The sequence below is a fragment of the Zalophus californianus genome, chromosome 3, assembly GCF_009762305.2.
Source record: "Zalophus californianus isolate mZalCal1 chromosome 3, mZalCal1.pri.v2, whole genome shotgun sequence".
Taxonomy (NCBI): Eukaryota; Metazoa; Chordata; class Mammalia; order Carnivora; family Otariidae; genus Zalophus; species Zalophus californianus.
In genome coordinates, this window is record NC_045597.1 from 156395645 (window position 1) to 156412361 (window position 16717).

Consider the following 16717-nt stretch of genomic DNA (forward strand, 5'->3'; position numbering starts at 1 on the left):
TGATCAAAAAGAAAAGAGAAATGACCCAAATCAACAAAATCATGAATGAAAGAGGAGAGATCACAACCAACACCAAAGAAATACAAACAATTATAAGAACATATTATGAGCAACTCTATGCCAGCAAATTAGATAATCTGGAAGAAATGGGTGCATTCCTAGAGATGTATCAACTACCAAAACTGAACCAGGAAGAAATAGAAAACCTGAACAGACCTATAACCACTAAGGAAATTGAAGCAGTCATCAAAAATCTCCCAAGAAACAAAAGCCCAGGGCCAAATGGCTTCCCAGGGGAATTCTACCACACATTTCAAGAAGAATTAATACCTATTCTCCTGAAACTGTTCCAAAAAATAGAAATGGAAGGAAAACTTCCAAATTCATTTTATGAGGCCACCATTACCTTGATCCCAAAACCAGACAAAGATCCCATCAAAAAGGAGAATTACAGACCAATATCCTTGATGAACATGGATGCAAAAATTCTCACCAAAATACTAGCCAATAGGATCCAACAGTACATTAAAAGGATTATTCACCACGACCAAGTGGGATTTATCCCTGGGCTGCAAGGCTGGTTCAACATCCGCAAATCAATCAACGTGATACAATACATTAACAAAAGAAAGAACAAGAATCATATGATCCTCTCAATAGATGCAGAAAAAGCATTTGACAAAGTACAGCATCCTTTCTTGATCAAAACTCTTCAGAGTATAGGGATAGAGGGTACATACCTCAATATCATAAAAGCCATCTACAAAAAACCTACAGCGAATATCATTCTCAATGGGGAAAAGCTGAGAGCTTTTCCCCTAAGGTCAGGAACGCGGCAGGGATGTCCACTCTCACCACTGCTATTCAACATAGTATTAGAAGTCCTAGCCACAGCAATCAGACAACAAAAAGAAATCAAAGGCATCCAAATCAGCAAAGAGGAAGTCAAACTCTCACTCTTTGCAGATGATATGATACTTTATGTGGAAAACCCAAAAGACTCCACCCCAAAACTGCTAGAACTCATACAGGAATTCAGTCAAGTAGCAGGCTATAAAATCAATGCACAGAAATCAGTGGCATTCCTATACACCAACAACAAGACAGAAGAGAGACAAATCAAGGAGTCGATCCCATTCACAATTGCACCCAAAACCATAAGATACCTAGGAATAAATTTAACCAAAGAGGCAAAGGATCTGTACTCAGAAAACTATAAAATACTCAGGAAAGAAATTGAAGAAGACACAAAGAAATGGAAAAACATTCCATGCTCATGGATTGGAAGAACCAACATTGTGAAGATGTCAATGCTACCTAGAGCAATCTACACATTCAATGCAATCCCCATCAAAATACCATCCACTTTTTTCAAAGAAATGGAACAAATAATCCTCAAATTTGTATGGAACAAGAAGAGACCCCGAATAGCCAGAGGAATATTGAAAAAGAAAAGCAATGCTGGCGGCATCACAATTCCGGACTTCCAGCTCTATTACAAAGCTGTCATCATCAAGACAGTATGGTACTGGCACAAAAACAGACACATAGATCAATGGAACAGAATCGAGAGCCCAGAAATGGACCCTCAACTCTATGGTCAACTCATCTTTGACAAAGCAGGAAAGAATGTCCAGTGGAAAAAAGATAGTCTCTTCAACAAATGGTTGTTCAACAAATGGGAAAATTGGACAGCCACATGCAGAAGAATGAAACTGGACCATTTCCTTACACCACACACAAAAATAGACTCCAAATGGTTGAAAGACCTAAACGTGAGACAGGAGTCCATCCAAATCCTAAAGGAGAACACAGGTAGCAACCTCTTCGACCTCAGCCGCAGCAACTTCTTCCTAGAAACATCACCAAAGGCACAGGAAGCCAGGGCAAAAATGAACTATTGGGATTTCATCAAGATAAAAAGCTTTTGCACAGCAAAAGAAACAGTCCACAAAACCAAAAGACAACCGACAGAATGGGAGAAGATATTTGCAAATGACATATCAGATAAAGGGCTAGTATCCAAAATCTATAAAGAACTTATCAAACTCAACACCCAAAGAACAAATAATCCAATCAAGAAATGGGCAGAAGACATGAACAGACATTTTTCCAAAGAAGACATCCAAATGGCCAACAGGCACATGAAAAAGTGCTCAACATCGCTCGGCATCAGGGAAATCCAAATCAAAACCTCAATGAGATACCACCTCACACCCGTCAGAATGGCTAAAATTAACAAGTCAGGGAACGACAGATGTTGGCGGGGATGCGGAGAAAGGGGAACCCTCCTACACTGTTGGTGGGAATGCAAGCTGGTGCAACCCCTCTAGAAAACAGTATGGAGGTTCCTCAAACAGTTGAAATTAGAGCTACCATTCGATCCAGCAATTGCACTACTGGGTATTTACCCCAAAGATACAAATGTAGGGACCCGAAGGGGTACGTGCACCCCAATGTTTATAGCAGCAATGTCCACAATAGCCAAACTGTGGAAAGAGCCAAGATGTCCATTGACAGATGAATGGATAAAGAAGATGTGGTATATATACACAATGGAATATTATGCAGCCATAAAAAGGAATGAGATCTTGCCATTTGCAACGACGTGGATGGAACTGGAGGGTGTTATGCTGAGTGAAATAAGTCAATCAGAGAAAGACATGTATCATATGACCTCACTGATATGAGGAATTCTTAATCTCAGGAACAAACTGAGGGTTGCTGGAGTGGTGGGGGGTGGGAGGGATGGGGTGGCTGGGTGATGGACATTGGGGAAGATATGTGCTACGGTGAGCGCTGTGAATTGTGTAAGACTGTTGAATCACAGATCTGTACTTCTGAAACAAATAACGCAACATATTTTAAGAAAAAAGAAAAAGAAGAAGATAGCAGGAGAGGAAGAATGAAGGGGAGTAAGTCAGAGGGGGAGACGAACCAGGAGAGATGATGGACTCTGAAAAACAAACTGAGGTTTCTGGAGGGGAGGAGGGTGGGGGGATGGGTTAGCCTGGTGATGGGTATTGAGGAGGGCACATTCTGCATGGAGCACTGGGTTTTATGAACAAACAATGAATCATGGAACACTACACCAAAACAAATTATGTAATATATGGTGATTAACATAACAATAAAAAATTAAAAAAAAAAAAACCAAAAAAAGAGTTTATCTTGGAAGCCAATTGTATTTCACGACAACAATGGACATAAGATAAAAAAATAAAAATAAAAAAATATTAAAATAAAATTTAAAAATGGACATAAGAACTTTGGAGAATCGAGTTATTGCTAAATCAAGAGTGGGGGATTTAAATGTTATATCTGTTCTGTCCAAAACAGTAATGCATGTTTAGGGTGGAAATTTTGGAAACTGTAAAAAAGGGTAAACAAAAATCTTAAATCACCAGTCTCCTCCGGAACAGAAGTAATCACATTTTGGTGTAATTACCGTATTTTCCGAAGGACTTATAAACACTAAAGCAAAAAAAAATTAAGTTCTTGGAATTTTTGAGGGGTCAAATTATATAAAGTACTTACAAGTCGGGCTTGAAGTACTAGACTTTCAGCTCTATGAGGACAAGCACCTGTTTTGTCTACTTCCATATATCCTGGGCTTCCCACAATGCTTGGCTCATGGAAAGGCAACAAATACTTTCCCTGTTGATAGTAACGGTCTGATTCTTTCACTGTATGGTCTAAAAACACATCCTAATAAAACTGGGAAAAGATCATTAGTTACAAAGAACAGTAGTACAAAATGGATCGTTTACCTTTCTAGATGTGTATTGTATCTCCTCTATTAGTTTTTGGTATTTGCGAATTTCTTGTATTATTTTCTCATAGCTATGATTTTCTTCCAGGAAAGCATCAACATCTTGCTCAGCTTTTCTGGTGATCAGAAAGTCATACTTGTCATAGAGTTTGAGGTGTTCGGTAGGGGCCACGCTCTCTCTCATTATTACTTCCTTCACCTTTTCTTTGTGGGCTTCGACAATTTCACTCAGAATTACTGGCTTCAAGGTTGTTGGTTTAGACTTACTTTCCTAAGCAAAGGGAAAAATAATGTTCATTTTAAAAAATAAATTAAGGTAGCCATATCATTTATCTTTGTAAAAATGCCAATCTTACTATATATATATATATATATATATATATATATATATGTATGTATATGTATATTCACAAGGTCTTTTTGATTTTTTTTAAAAGATTTTATTTATTTATTTGTCAGAGAGAGAGCACAAGCAGGGGGAGCAGGCAGAGGGAGAGGAAGAAGCAGACTCCCCACTGAGCAGGGAGCCTGATGCAGGGCTCAATCCCAGGATGATCCTGGGATCATGACCTGAGCTGAAGGCAGATGCTTAACTGACTGAGTCACCCAGGTGCCCCTCTTTGTGATTTTCTAATCTCTATAGAAAGATATTCAGTCTAATGGCAGTATATTGAATATCTAAGTTTCATGTAATTTTTTTTCCTTCAAGGCTACCTAGCTGTGTTTTGTTTTTCTGTATGGATGAAAGAACTGTCACTTGAAAATACACACAAAATAAGAGAATATAAAAACACCAAAATCCACATTTTATTTGTGCAATTGTATATGCTAGCTTTATAAGGTAGTGCTTGCATTGTACTTTATTTTTAAAAAGCCAGCTCAATGTCATATCATCATATTCTTCAATTGCAGTACTTTTTCACCTTGAGGAGTAATCTGTCTAGAACAAAGAAAGATTGTTTACTCATTCACTAACCTTTGATCTTTGATTCTGTGAACAGCAACTTGAGCAGACTAAAATCCCTGGTTACAAAATGTGCATTCTGCTAACACCATTAGAATGGATAACAATTTTTAATAAGCAAACAGATCTCAAAACCTTGTTTCCTCTTTTCAAATAAGAGGGCAAATAAATGTGCCTACATGGTTTATTATCTTGAATCAAGTTACACTTAAACATATACATGCTCTACCTTTCATTCAGAAGAAGGGATTTTTCACTCTAACAAACAAAAATATGATCTGTGGTGGATATTCTACAGCATTCACTAGATAATATCAAAGTATTCCTTAGAGAACTATAATTTATTCAGGTATCCAGGGTACATTTGCCCGCTATGCCCCCTAGGGGGATTTTAGGAAATCATAAAGCTTAGAACTAGACGCTTCTTGAGAACTTTAGAGAATCCCACCAACACCACTACTACCTAATCCCTGGGCTCAGAAGATGCCTGGTGCCATCTTTTCTGGGGGCAGGGGGACTTTGAGATAAAGCAATCTCTATGATGTACTGTATGCAATGTAATTATTGGATCTAAAGCAAAGCTCATTAATATTCATTATACAAAGTTTCTTAAGCGTATTAACAGCCTGCCTAATGTCTACAGCCTATAGGTCTATCTTTCTAAACATAACTGGATACCAGTACATCAGAACTATATTAGAAAGTATGCTTTTGATGTGAATTCTAATCAGTTCCTATTAAGAGTTAAGGGAAATGATATTTTGAATGAGACAGGTCAAGTATTCAAAAGTCTATCAAAATAGATCATGAGATGGTAATATGCTTGGACTCACAGCATCTTAGCCCCTTGCAGGTTTGTCTTCCATGGGGAAAAAAATGTATTTTAATTTCACTTTCAGTTTCTATCAAAGATTGTGATAAGAACTGCTCTACGAACTCCACTTCTACAGTTGCTGTCAAAGGTCGCTGAAATCACGTTCATTCATCTTACTCGAAGTACCTTCTATATCACTTCTTTCCAAACCTAACTGATTACAGCAAAATATCCCTAGTTGATTCTGGCAACCTATTTCTAAGAACCAACTATCATTGTGAATCCACATCTCTAGGGGCAAGAGGTGGTGGTGGTGGATTTGTATTTTTAAAGTGTCACTAGGTAATGCTGACATGTAGGATTTCAGAACTATTACCCCATGTATAATGCCCCATGTAAGACTTCTCTCTCAAAATCTGATACCAGGAAGAAGACCTGAGGAGTTTAAATTAACTGCTTAATCCCAGTTAAAACTTGTCATATATTCCTCTTCACTTTAGAAACCAGGAAACTTAGAGCCATATTTTATAACCATTAAATCAAAGTAACTGTATTCATTCAAATGACGGTAATACTTTTCTCCACTCAGAGCATGCCTGGTAACTCTTATTAACTTGTTCTATTTGTCTGTTTCATAAGCTCATGCAGATCATTCTTGGAAAAAAAGGCAGGGTATGCCTGGAGAAAGACGCAATAGCTGAACTGAAATTAAACAAAGGCCAAAGTAAACCACATTTCTCCAGAGACTTCTATTTATGGCAACATGAGGAATACATAACCTGAAAATAACTATTTAGTTCAAAACACATAAGTATGCTGGGAAAAAATGCCAAATATAACTTTTATAATACATAGCTAAGGAAGCAAAATAATAGGGAAAGTCTAGGGGCCAAACATGAGGGGACACATGAGTTGAGAGGTAATTATGTGCAGAAGTGAGCAACTGCCCTAGAGACTGTTGATTCCTGGTGGCCTAAGCTTTGCTTTAATGAGTCTCTCGCAAGGTGGGCCTCTGTGCAGGGGAGGGGTGTGGGATGGCAGAATGGCAGTTAGGAAACAAAGCTTCAAGCCTGAGCAGGGAGGGAAGTCCTAATGGCTACACCCACAGAAAGCCAAGAAGACTGAAAGGTGACACAAAATTTCAGAATGCTGAAAGGTGACAGTACCTCTGAATGAGGGAGCAAAAGTAAGGGAAATATCCTGTTTTGACCTTGTTTTTCAGTGGAGGAGAAAAAAGACAGTCACCTTAAGAATTTGTGGCCACCAGCTTGTCCTCATGCAGATTTGGGTAAGCATTCACACTGCCAGTGCTGTCCACAAAATCCTCAGCAAGAAGTTTATTAAAAAATGGTCCTTGGTCTGGAGAGGCCTCCAGAGTAACTGTCAGGAGAATATGCAAATTCTGGAGGAACCAACTTAAATTAAGGCCTTAAGGACTTCCTTGCATGAAGTTCTTAACATGTGTAAGCCCATAATAATCAAGGAAAAACACCCACAGAAATAAACCACCATGAGCAAGAGTCAGATCAGCAAATGGAGAAGTAAAAGAGTAATGAATATATAACTAGATACGAGACGATCAAAAATGACAAGTCCTATTTGACAAAGAATTTAATGGAATTCCTAGGAAATAAAAATAAAAAAAATTAGAAGCTCTATGATGAAGATATCCTCACAATGGATCATTTCACAATCACAATGTTGAATAAAACAGGTCACTGATTATAAGATGACTCCACATATATACAAAGACATGGAAAACCTAAATGGAAATTGTTTAGGAATATGCAGACAGGTAGTAAGTGTATCTAAAAAATTTCAGATTAATAACTACAAAATTCAAGATCGTGATTCTTTTGCTAGAAGGTAGGAGAGGAATGTGAACAGGGAAGGGCAGTAGGGAGCAGGAAGAGCTTAAGGGTATCAGTAATATTCTATTTCTCTAGTTAGATTCTAAGTACACAGGGGTAACTTTATTACCACTTAAAACTACATACTAGTCTGGATGCTTTCCTGTACATGAAATATTTGTGAACTATTTTAAAAATAAAAAAGATGGGTTGTCTGGGTGGCACAGTCAGTTAAGTGGCCAACTCTTGGTTTCAGCTCAGGTTACTATCTTGTGTTCGTGAGATCAAGCCCAATTTTGGGCTCTGTGTTCAAGACAGACTCTGCTTCAGATTCGCTCTTCTTCTCCCTCCCCCTTTGCTCATCCCCAGCTCATGCGCACACATGCTCTCTTTAAAATAATATTTTTAAAAAATAAAATAAAAAGGAAATAAGAAAGCTACTGGTTTGACTTACAAAGCTTGAAAACCGTTTAAGTTAAGGAATTATCAGACATGCTCAATTTGTATACTAGACTACAGTAACTGCTGTTGAAATAGCAAAGCATAGCTTTGCTAAATTAATGGCCGGAGAGAGAAGGGAAATAGAATCTGTGATATGAGAGTACAAAGACACTACTGCTTATGGAAGAAGGCATATGAGGAGAGTAATCAAAGGGAGGACAGTTTGAGAGAGTTAGAGAAGTATAAGGGAGGTCTACAACATGGTGTGAGTGCTATAGCAAACACTCATTGACTGCCTTAAACCTGACCACAACTTTAATTCCTTCCCTTAAGAAAAATTTCAGTCCAGTGGAAGACTAGCCTAAGAAACTAGGTATACTATAATGGGAAAATAGTATTTTTTTAATTAAAAGTTTCTTAGAAGCTAATGTTACCAGGCCATTTATATTCTGCAAAGCAGAGGATACAGGTCTACACCTTTTAGAATTTGTTTGAAATGAATATCATCATGAAAATGCAAGCAATCAAAATACCCTTATTACTTACCCACTTGGAATACAATTTTGTCTCAACCCTGGGCACAAAACTGACAGCCTTAATCATGATATCATAAACATTTAGAAGGATGTCTATATAGTCACTGAACTCAGGTTCAAACTTAATGGTGTCATTTTCAAGAATCAGCCTCATGATGAAACCTGGATGTTCGAAAGCTCTAACAGAATCCTGCAAAAAAAAATGTACACATGTATGTGACTATATATATGAATTGGGAGAGACTAAGCAGTGCAGTGGTCCCAATTAGAACTCATGGGAACTCACCTTTCCTTTTATGCCCTAGACAGTTAAGCCAATGAGGAGCTCTACTAAAAAGAGCAAGAACAATTCCCAGCTAGATGTGTTGGTATCTAGTATCCACCAGGCCTACAGATCAACCAGAGGGTCTAGGTTCCAGAAAAAGGAGGATGTGCACAGCAGTGGGGCTCTGGAGTCATGCAAGCAAGAGCCCAAGAAAGTATTCACATTCCCAGTCCCAGCTCACACTCTAAATGGACCTTCTTCTGGAAAGACACAAGTTCCTTACAGAAACCTTCCCCAGCCATCATGACCCAAATTGCCCAATGAGAAGAGTTTTGACTTCTCTTCACTAATCCTCACCAATGTGATGATACTCATATATCTTGAATATTCAGGTTGATACTAAGTGTTTTTAAATAAGTAAGTGATCTAAAGATATGCTTCCTTCTCTTCCACTGCTAAAAGTTTTTTTTTTTTATCTTTTTCCTCTTGAAAATAAATTAAGTAGATGAATATTGGTGTAACGGCACCATACTTACTGGTGGTTGTGCTATTAAGTCTGTGAAATCCTGCATGGAGACCAAAGTGAGTTCTTGCAGCTGTAAAGTCATAAGCGTAGTGGCACAGTTGAAAAAAGATTCCAGTTTGGCACTACTGTCACCAGTTGGCAATTGCTTTTTTTTATTACCTTGGTAATAAATATTCTGCACTTCTGGAAACCACCTTAAAAGCACAAAAGACTTTTAAAAGTTAATACTTCCAGTGAATCACTCCTTTTACATTAAGCATTAACAGTAACTTCTGGACATCCAAAGGTCTTCATTGAGAGCTCTATGGCTAACTGACATTATCCACCCTCTAAACTGTAAACACTAGCATATTTCACTTTTTCTAGGAAAAGCAATTTTAATCACGGCCAATAGAAGATGACTCAACAATGTGATGCTGTGAGGAAAAGAAAACAAACATAAATCTAACTCCTGAAACTATGCTTCCTGTACTTTTTGAATAAAAATTTATTGGATATTACAAAATACTACTCACCAGTCTCCAAAATGTTCTTTAGGAAATGGATTTGTTAGTTTAAAGCTAAAATGTAAATAGCTGATTAAACCAAGAGAGAACTTACTTGGTTCAACCCACTTGATACTTTAAGCTATTCTGTTTCACAATGACTTGAAAGCAAGATAAATCAATAAAATCAAGTGTATTATTTTATTTCCCTTAATGTGAAATCCTGAAATAATGACTGATTTAAAACAAAGTTTCAAATGTGTATGTATCCTTGTAATAAAAGGAAAACAGTAAATTCACATATAGATACATAATAAGTCAAGTTTTCAGTTTATAAAACCACTAACACCACAAAACTAAGGAATACTGATACCTCCTTCATAAGAGATAATGTATTCTTTAAAAAACAGAGTCCACATACTTTCAGGAGTTGTCTGAACGCTTCAAGAAAGATCTAAATTTTAAATATATGTATTCATTTAACAAATATGTGTTTAGTGTCTATGTGCTAGGAACAGTGTCATGGGAGATATAAAAAGATATGACATCACCCCTTATCTCTTATAATAACAAAGACAATGTGTCACAGCAGAAAAACAGTCTTAAACTCAAAGGATTGTGATATAATTTTCCATTTAAGTAACAGAGAAGGGTTTTATAATGAAGATGACAATTTCATTGAAGGATGGAAATGAAATGAGAAGGACCGTGAGGAAAGGATCTGAAGTAGAAGTAGGATAATAAGAAAATATAGGTGGGTAAGTGGGGTTAATTTATCTAATCATTTCATCGTCTAGAATAGAGATAATAGAGAGATTTCTTCCTAGAAAATAGGAAGAAATAAGTGGGAGAAAGTCTGTGAGGACTTTTGCAGAACTTGGGAGCTAAACACAGTAAGTTGGGATGGCCTCACTCTCTAAAATGAAGCCATGGCAGATCTTTCTGCAGTAAGATGTCATTGTTGAAGTAACAGATAAAGAGGACAAGTACCAAATACTAAGTAGAGAACAGCAATGCTAGATTAAGAAAGGGGACTGAGAAACTTCCAGTCGTTCAGACAAGAGATGGAATAAGTTTGGGGCTATAGAACTGGAAAAAGGACAAGTAAAGAAAATATGTTTTAAAAATTATTCATTGTCCCAAAGATATTTACAGGCCTCCCTATTATATACAAAACACTTAGTACAAAATATTACTCAGTTTTCAAAGTGCTTATTAAGGCTGATGGAGGGAGGAAAAGACAAACACATAAATACATATTCTAAAAGGAAGAAATTATAAGAGAATAAAGAGTCGGAGGTATTCAGAAGAAAGAGATCATTTTTTAAGAGGTAACAATAGAGATTTCATAGAAGAAGGGTGATTTGAGCTGGGTACTGAAGGACAGAAGAGAGGCTTCTCTAGTGATGAGCTGCATCAAGTACTGTAAATAGTGTGAATCATAATATTTTGCTGATGGTACTCAAGAGGTTTTTGTTCTGTTTAATTTCCTTAACCTCTGATTCAATTTGATATAATTATGTGTGCAAAGATGGTAATGCTAAGAGTCACAGAGTTTAAGAGGAAAACAACTAAACAACTTTCAAATTTTCCTAGAATTCCCATTCCACAAATAAAAACAAATAAGGAGTAACTAATTATTTTAAAAATCAATAATTGGTTAAAAAAAGAGACTTTACCCACTGAACACTTAACAGTTACAGACTAGTTTTAGAACTTACGTCCTGTTTAATTTAACATGACTATTTCTCCAGACATGGCCCAAGGTGAAAGTCTTTTCAGACCTGAGAATGGAAGAGATAGATTAGGTCCAAGTTGCAGAAGACCCTAAAAGGCAGGTTAAGAAATGGTGATTTATTTTGCCAACAAAAGGGAAGCACTGAATTAGGGGTTAAGATTCACCTGGCAGTGGTTTGTAGGCTACATGGGAGGCTAAAAGAGCCTGCCAAGGGTAGTTGCAGTGGGAATAAATAGAAAGGAGTAGACATGGAAGAGGCTTCTGAGAGAAGATCAAGAATAGTTGATGGTCCTAAGTCTAAAAAAATATAAAAGGATTGAGATCATAAAAAAAATCATAAATCAGTAGCAGAAGGACATTCTGGCAATTTATAAATACATAGAAATTAAGCAACACAGTCCTAAATGGCCAGTCAAAAAGGAAATCACAAGGGAAATCCAAAGATAATTTGAGATAATGCAAATGAAAACATCATTTACCAAAACTCACAGAACACACAAAAAGCAGTGACCAGGGGGGAATTTACAGCTGTCAACACCTATATTAAAAATTAAAAAGATCTTAACTCAATAACTTATAATTCCACTAGAAACTGGAAAAAGAGAAAACTAAACTCAAAACAAGGAGAAAGGAAGAAATAAAGATTTGAGTGGGAAAAAAATCAGAGAATAAAAAAATAGAGAAAATCAACAGTCCCAAAAGTTGGTTTTTTAAAAGACTAGAAAAATTGACATGCCTGTAGCAAAACTGATCAAGATAAAAAAGAAAAAAGGCTCAAATTGTTAAAATTAGGAATGAGAAAGAGGACATAAACACTCACCTTACAGAAATTTTAAAAAATAAAATAGAAAGGGTCTTTAATAAGCAATCATAAGCCAACAAATTAATCTAGCAAATTCCTATAAAGATACAAACTACCAAAACTGACTCAAAAAGAAATAGAAAACATGAATAGAGCTATAATGAGAGGCTGAGCTAATAATCAGAAAATTTTCCAAAAAATAAAAAGACCAGGACCCAGGAAAAGAAGGCTTCACTAGTAGGTTCTACAGAACTCTTAAAGAAGAACTAACACCAATCCTTCACAAACTCTGCCCAAAAAGAGAGACAGGGAGAGAGAGAAAGGAATGCTTCCTAACTCATCTCTGAGGCCAGTATTTTCATACCAAAACAGACAAAGATATCACAAGAAAAAGAAAACTACAGGCCGAAGTCCCTTATGCATGTACACACAAAAATCCTCAACAAAGTACGAGCAAACTGAATCTAGCAGCATATAAAAAGAATTACACTCCATGGTCAAGTGGGATTTATCTCAGGAATGAAAGATTAGTTCAGTATATTAAAACCAATGTAATATATTAATAAAGTAGAAAAACCCATTATGATTTCAGCTGCAAACAACAACAAAAAACAATCTGGCAGCAAAATCTGCACTATTGTATGATAAAAACAATCAAGAAACTAAGAATGAAAGGGAAATTCATCAACCTAATAAAGGGAAAATATACAGCTAAAACTAAATGCTGAAAGACTGAAAGCCTTCCCCTAACATCAGGAACAAAACAAGGATGTTCACCCCTGCCACTTCTTTTCAACACTGTACTGGAGATTCTAACCAAAGCAATTAGGCAAGGACAAGAAAAAGAAATGCAGATAAGAAATGAAGGAGTAGAACTATCTCTATTTGCAGATAACACAGTCTTATATAAAAAAGAAGATATAAAGGTTACACACACCAAAAAAATATTGGTGCTAATAAACAAGTTTAGCAAAGTTGCAGGATACAAGGTCAATATACAAAAAATAATTAGACTTTATCAAAATTAAAAATATTTGTGCCTCAGGGTGCCTGGGTGGCTCAGTCAGTTAAACATCCAACTCTTGATCTCAGCTCAAGTCTTGATCCCAGGGTCATGAGTTCAAGCCCCACGTTGGGTTCCAGGAGCCAACTTAAAAAAAAAAAAATTGTGCCTCAAATTTGTGCCTATCAAAAAGATGAAAGGATCAACCACATAATGGGAGAAATATTTGCAAATCATATAACTGAGGGTTTGGTATCCAGAATATATAAAGAACTCTTACAATTCAACAATAAAAAGACAGATCACTCAATACAAAGGGAGCAATGATCCGAATAGACATTTATCCAAACAAGATACATACATGGACAATAAGCATTTGAAAAGATGCTCAACATAATTAGTCATTAGGGAAATGCAAATCAAAAACACAATAAGATAGAACTTCACATCTACTAGGATGACTATATATAATCAGAAAGATGGACAATAACAAGTGTTGACAAGGATGTAGAGAAATTGGAACCCTCATTGTTGGTAGGAACGTAAAATCTAACAGACCTTTGGGAAACACTGTGGCAGTTCCTAAAAAAAACATAGAGTTATTATATAACCCAGCAATTCTACTCCTAGGTATATACCCAAGAGAACTGAAAACATGTTTATACAGATGTTCATAGCAGCATTATTCCTAATAAACAAAAAATAGCAACACAAATGTCCATGAATGGATAAACAAAATGTGTTAGATCCATACAATGAAATATTATTTGGCCATTAGAAGGAATAAAGTATTGATATATGCTATAACATGGATGAACCTTGAAAACATCATGCTTAGTGTAAGAAGCCAGACATAAATGGATACATATTATATTATGCCACAGAGATGAAATATTCAGAATGGGGACAGAAAGTGTATTAGTGACTGTCAGGGCATGTGGGAGGGGGAATGGGGAGTGACTGGTAACAGATAAAGTGTTTCTTTTGGGGGGTGATAGAATTAGTGGTGATTATTGCAAAACCTTGTGAATATATTATAAGCCACTCAAATGTACACAAGATAGTGGTGATTTTATGGTAAGTAAATTATACCTCAATGTAAAAAAATAGTTAGCAATACACTGATTATGGCTGGAGGCAGGCTAAGGGTGATAAAGATGCAGATAATAAGCAACAGACAGAAAAAGTCACAAGTTTTCAACTTGGCCTGGGAATGGTCCAGAACAGGAAGAGTAGCAGGTTTAGAAGAAAGAATAAGCACTGTTATGGAGATGTTGATATTCAGATGCTGACATGACATTCAACTGAAGATATACAGTATAAAATCAGTAATAAGGACCTAGAGCTCAAAAAACATAAGATCTTGAGGCAGATGAGACAGACGAAATCATGACATTGTCAAGAATATAAAGAAGACAAACAAGAGCAAACACCTGAGAGGCCCCCACTCTTGGGAATAGTAAGAACAAGTACAGCTAGGGGGAAAAAAAAAACAAACAGAGGCCCAGGGACATCAAAAGACAGGCTTCCAGAAGGAAGGGGTGATAAACCACAGAAACTGCTGAATAAAAGCAGAGAATGAGTACTGACAGAAGTTATTTGGGTTTGGAGTAGATATAATAATTTGCTGTTTCTCCACTGTGGTAAGCTGATGTTCTACCTTTTAGCCATGATAAACACATTCCAGTTCACTATTTAAAAGAATGGTCAGTGTTCTTCCCTTAGAATCAATCAAGAAGCATCAAGAGCTACAGCAAATCAATCTTCAACTCTCCACAAAAGTCTTCAGTAAAGGTTTTATTCTGCTCTGTACTTTGATGCCCAATTTAACAAAATTTACAGTGGTAATGTATTCCTGGACTATAACCCAAAGTTACAGATCAAGAAAATTTGTTTTATGCCCGTAAGAGGTAATCAGAAGGGGAGACAAACCATGAGAGACTATGGACTCTGAGAAACAAACTGAGGGTTCTAGAAGGGAGGGGGGTGGGGGGATGGGTTAGCCTGGTGATGGGTATTAAAGAGGGCACGTTCTGCATGGAGCACTGGATGTTATATGCAATGAATCATGGAACACTACATCAAAAACTAATGTGTAATGTATGGTGATTAACATAACATAATAATAAAAAAATAAATAAAAGAGGTCATTTTCTTCTCTGTAATTATGGGGTTTCATTCTATAGCTTTCATCTATCTGTTTATGTTAACTAAATACTAATATTAAATAAAATTCTAAAGTTCTTTCAAGTAATTTCAGACAAAGAATTTGATTCTAAAATATTGGGAGAAGAAAAGAAAATAAAGATTCAGTCTTAAACTATCAGAATATATCTCTAAGTAACTTTTGGAAATCATGAAACCATACTGGAGTTTCATGTCCTCTGCTATCTGCAATTTGAGCTAATTTTAATGTCCTATTTATAATAACTTAATAACCCATGATAGAGACATTTTCCTGTATTGTTTCAGAGTATATTGTCTGGCACCTACATAAGTAATTATCATATGTGACTATTCCATTTTTAAGGGTCAATCCAAGATATTTCATTATCATTTGACAAGTCTAACCTCTCAATGTGATTGTAAACTTTAAAGAATATCCTTCATCCCCCATCCAAAAGCAAAATGAAAGAGGTACAGTACCTTAAATGTATTAATAGTAGATGTCAAATATCTAGTAAATGGATTAGTTGATGGTCATTCCCCCCATGCATTCAACCCCACTCTCAGATCAGAAGTAGAAACCAGACATTGAGAGGAAAAAAACTACAATCATTTTTGTTCTTGCACAATCTATGCTGTGTAGAACATCTAGATAGACAGTACAGACCAATTCAGTTAAAGACACTGTATTTAATTCTTGAACAGAATTACCAACTTGTTAAAATGGGATTTTCTAAATGCAGTTAAAATAGAGTTCCCCACCAATAACATTTTTTAAATTTGTGTTTTCCTCCATGAAGTTTCAGAACTTTACATTTTAAGTAGAGTCTCTTTAGCAGATTCCATGTGTTTCATGATAATGGTCTGAAATATTGACAGCTCTAAGGCATCCTGGCAATTATGAAATTCTTCTACATCAACTAAACGTAATTTTCTGCAAGACATAAAAATAAACAATAATTAAGGCAGGAGATTTTTTTTTGCATTTAATATTTTTGTTAACTGAACTCAAAAATATGATATTCCTAGGTTTTATCATTAAAATTTGTGTTTAATAAAATCAAATATTTAAGAACATGAGATTTTTAAAGTTTTAATTTTTAAAATAATTAATGTAATAAAATTTGAAAAGAACACAATATAAGATTATGAAATGTTACTGTGAAGTAGAAGAGAGTTGAAATAACTGGGATTTGATAGACAATTCAGACTGATTTTTGTTTTCAAATTGGAACAATTACAACAGGAAAAGGGGTAAAGTTCAAAGCTTAAGAAAGCCCGCTACACCTGAAACAAAAATTGTACCCACTCTGAAAATAACCTTGCATTTTAAGAAGCCATGGAGTGGGGGAATT

At 36.0% G+C, this 16717-nt stretch overlaps 1 protein-coding gene across 3 annotated transcripts in view; it reads right to left on the reverse strand.

Annotated features, from left to right (window-relative positions):
- The window catches only part of DNAH7 (dynein axonemal heavy chain 7), a 279675-nt gene that overhangs the window by 222078 nt on the left and 40880 nt on the right, over positions 1-16717 (reverse strand). For all 3 annotated transcript variants that reach the window (XM_027588500.2, XM_027588499.2, XM_027588498.2), the window contains exons 10-13: positions 16177-16296; positions 9179-9362; positions 8388-8567; positions 3771-4043 (exon numbers count right to left, since the gene is read on the reverse strand). In XM_027588500.2, the coding sequence (XP_027444301.2) occupies positions 3771-4043; positions 8388-8567; positions 9179-9362; positions 16177-16296 (757 nt within the window). The remainder of the gene's footprint in view (positions 1-3770; positions 4044-8387; positions 8568-9178; positions 9363-16176; positions 16297-16717) is intronic.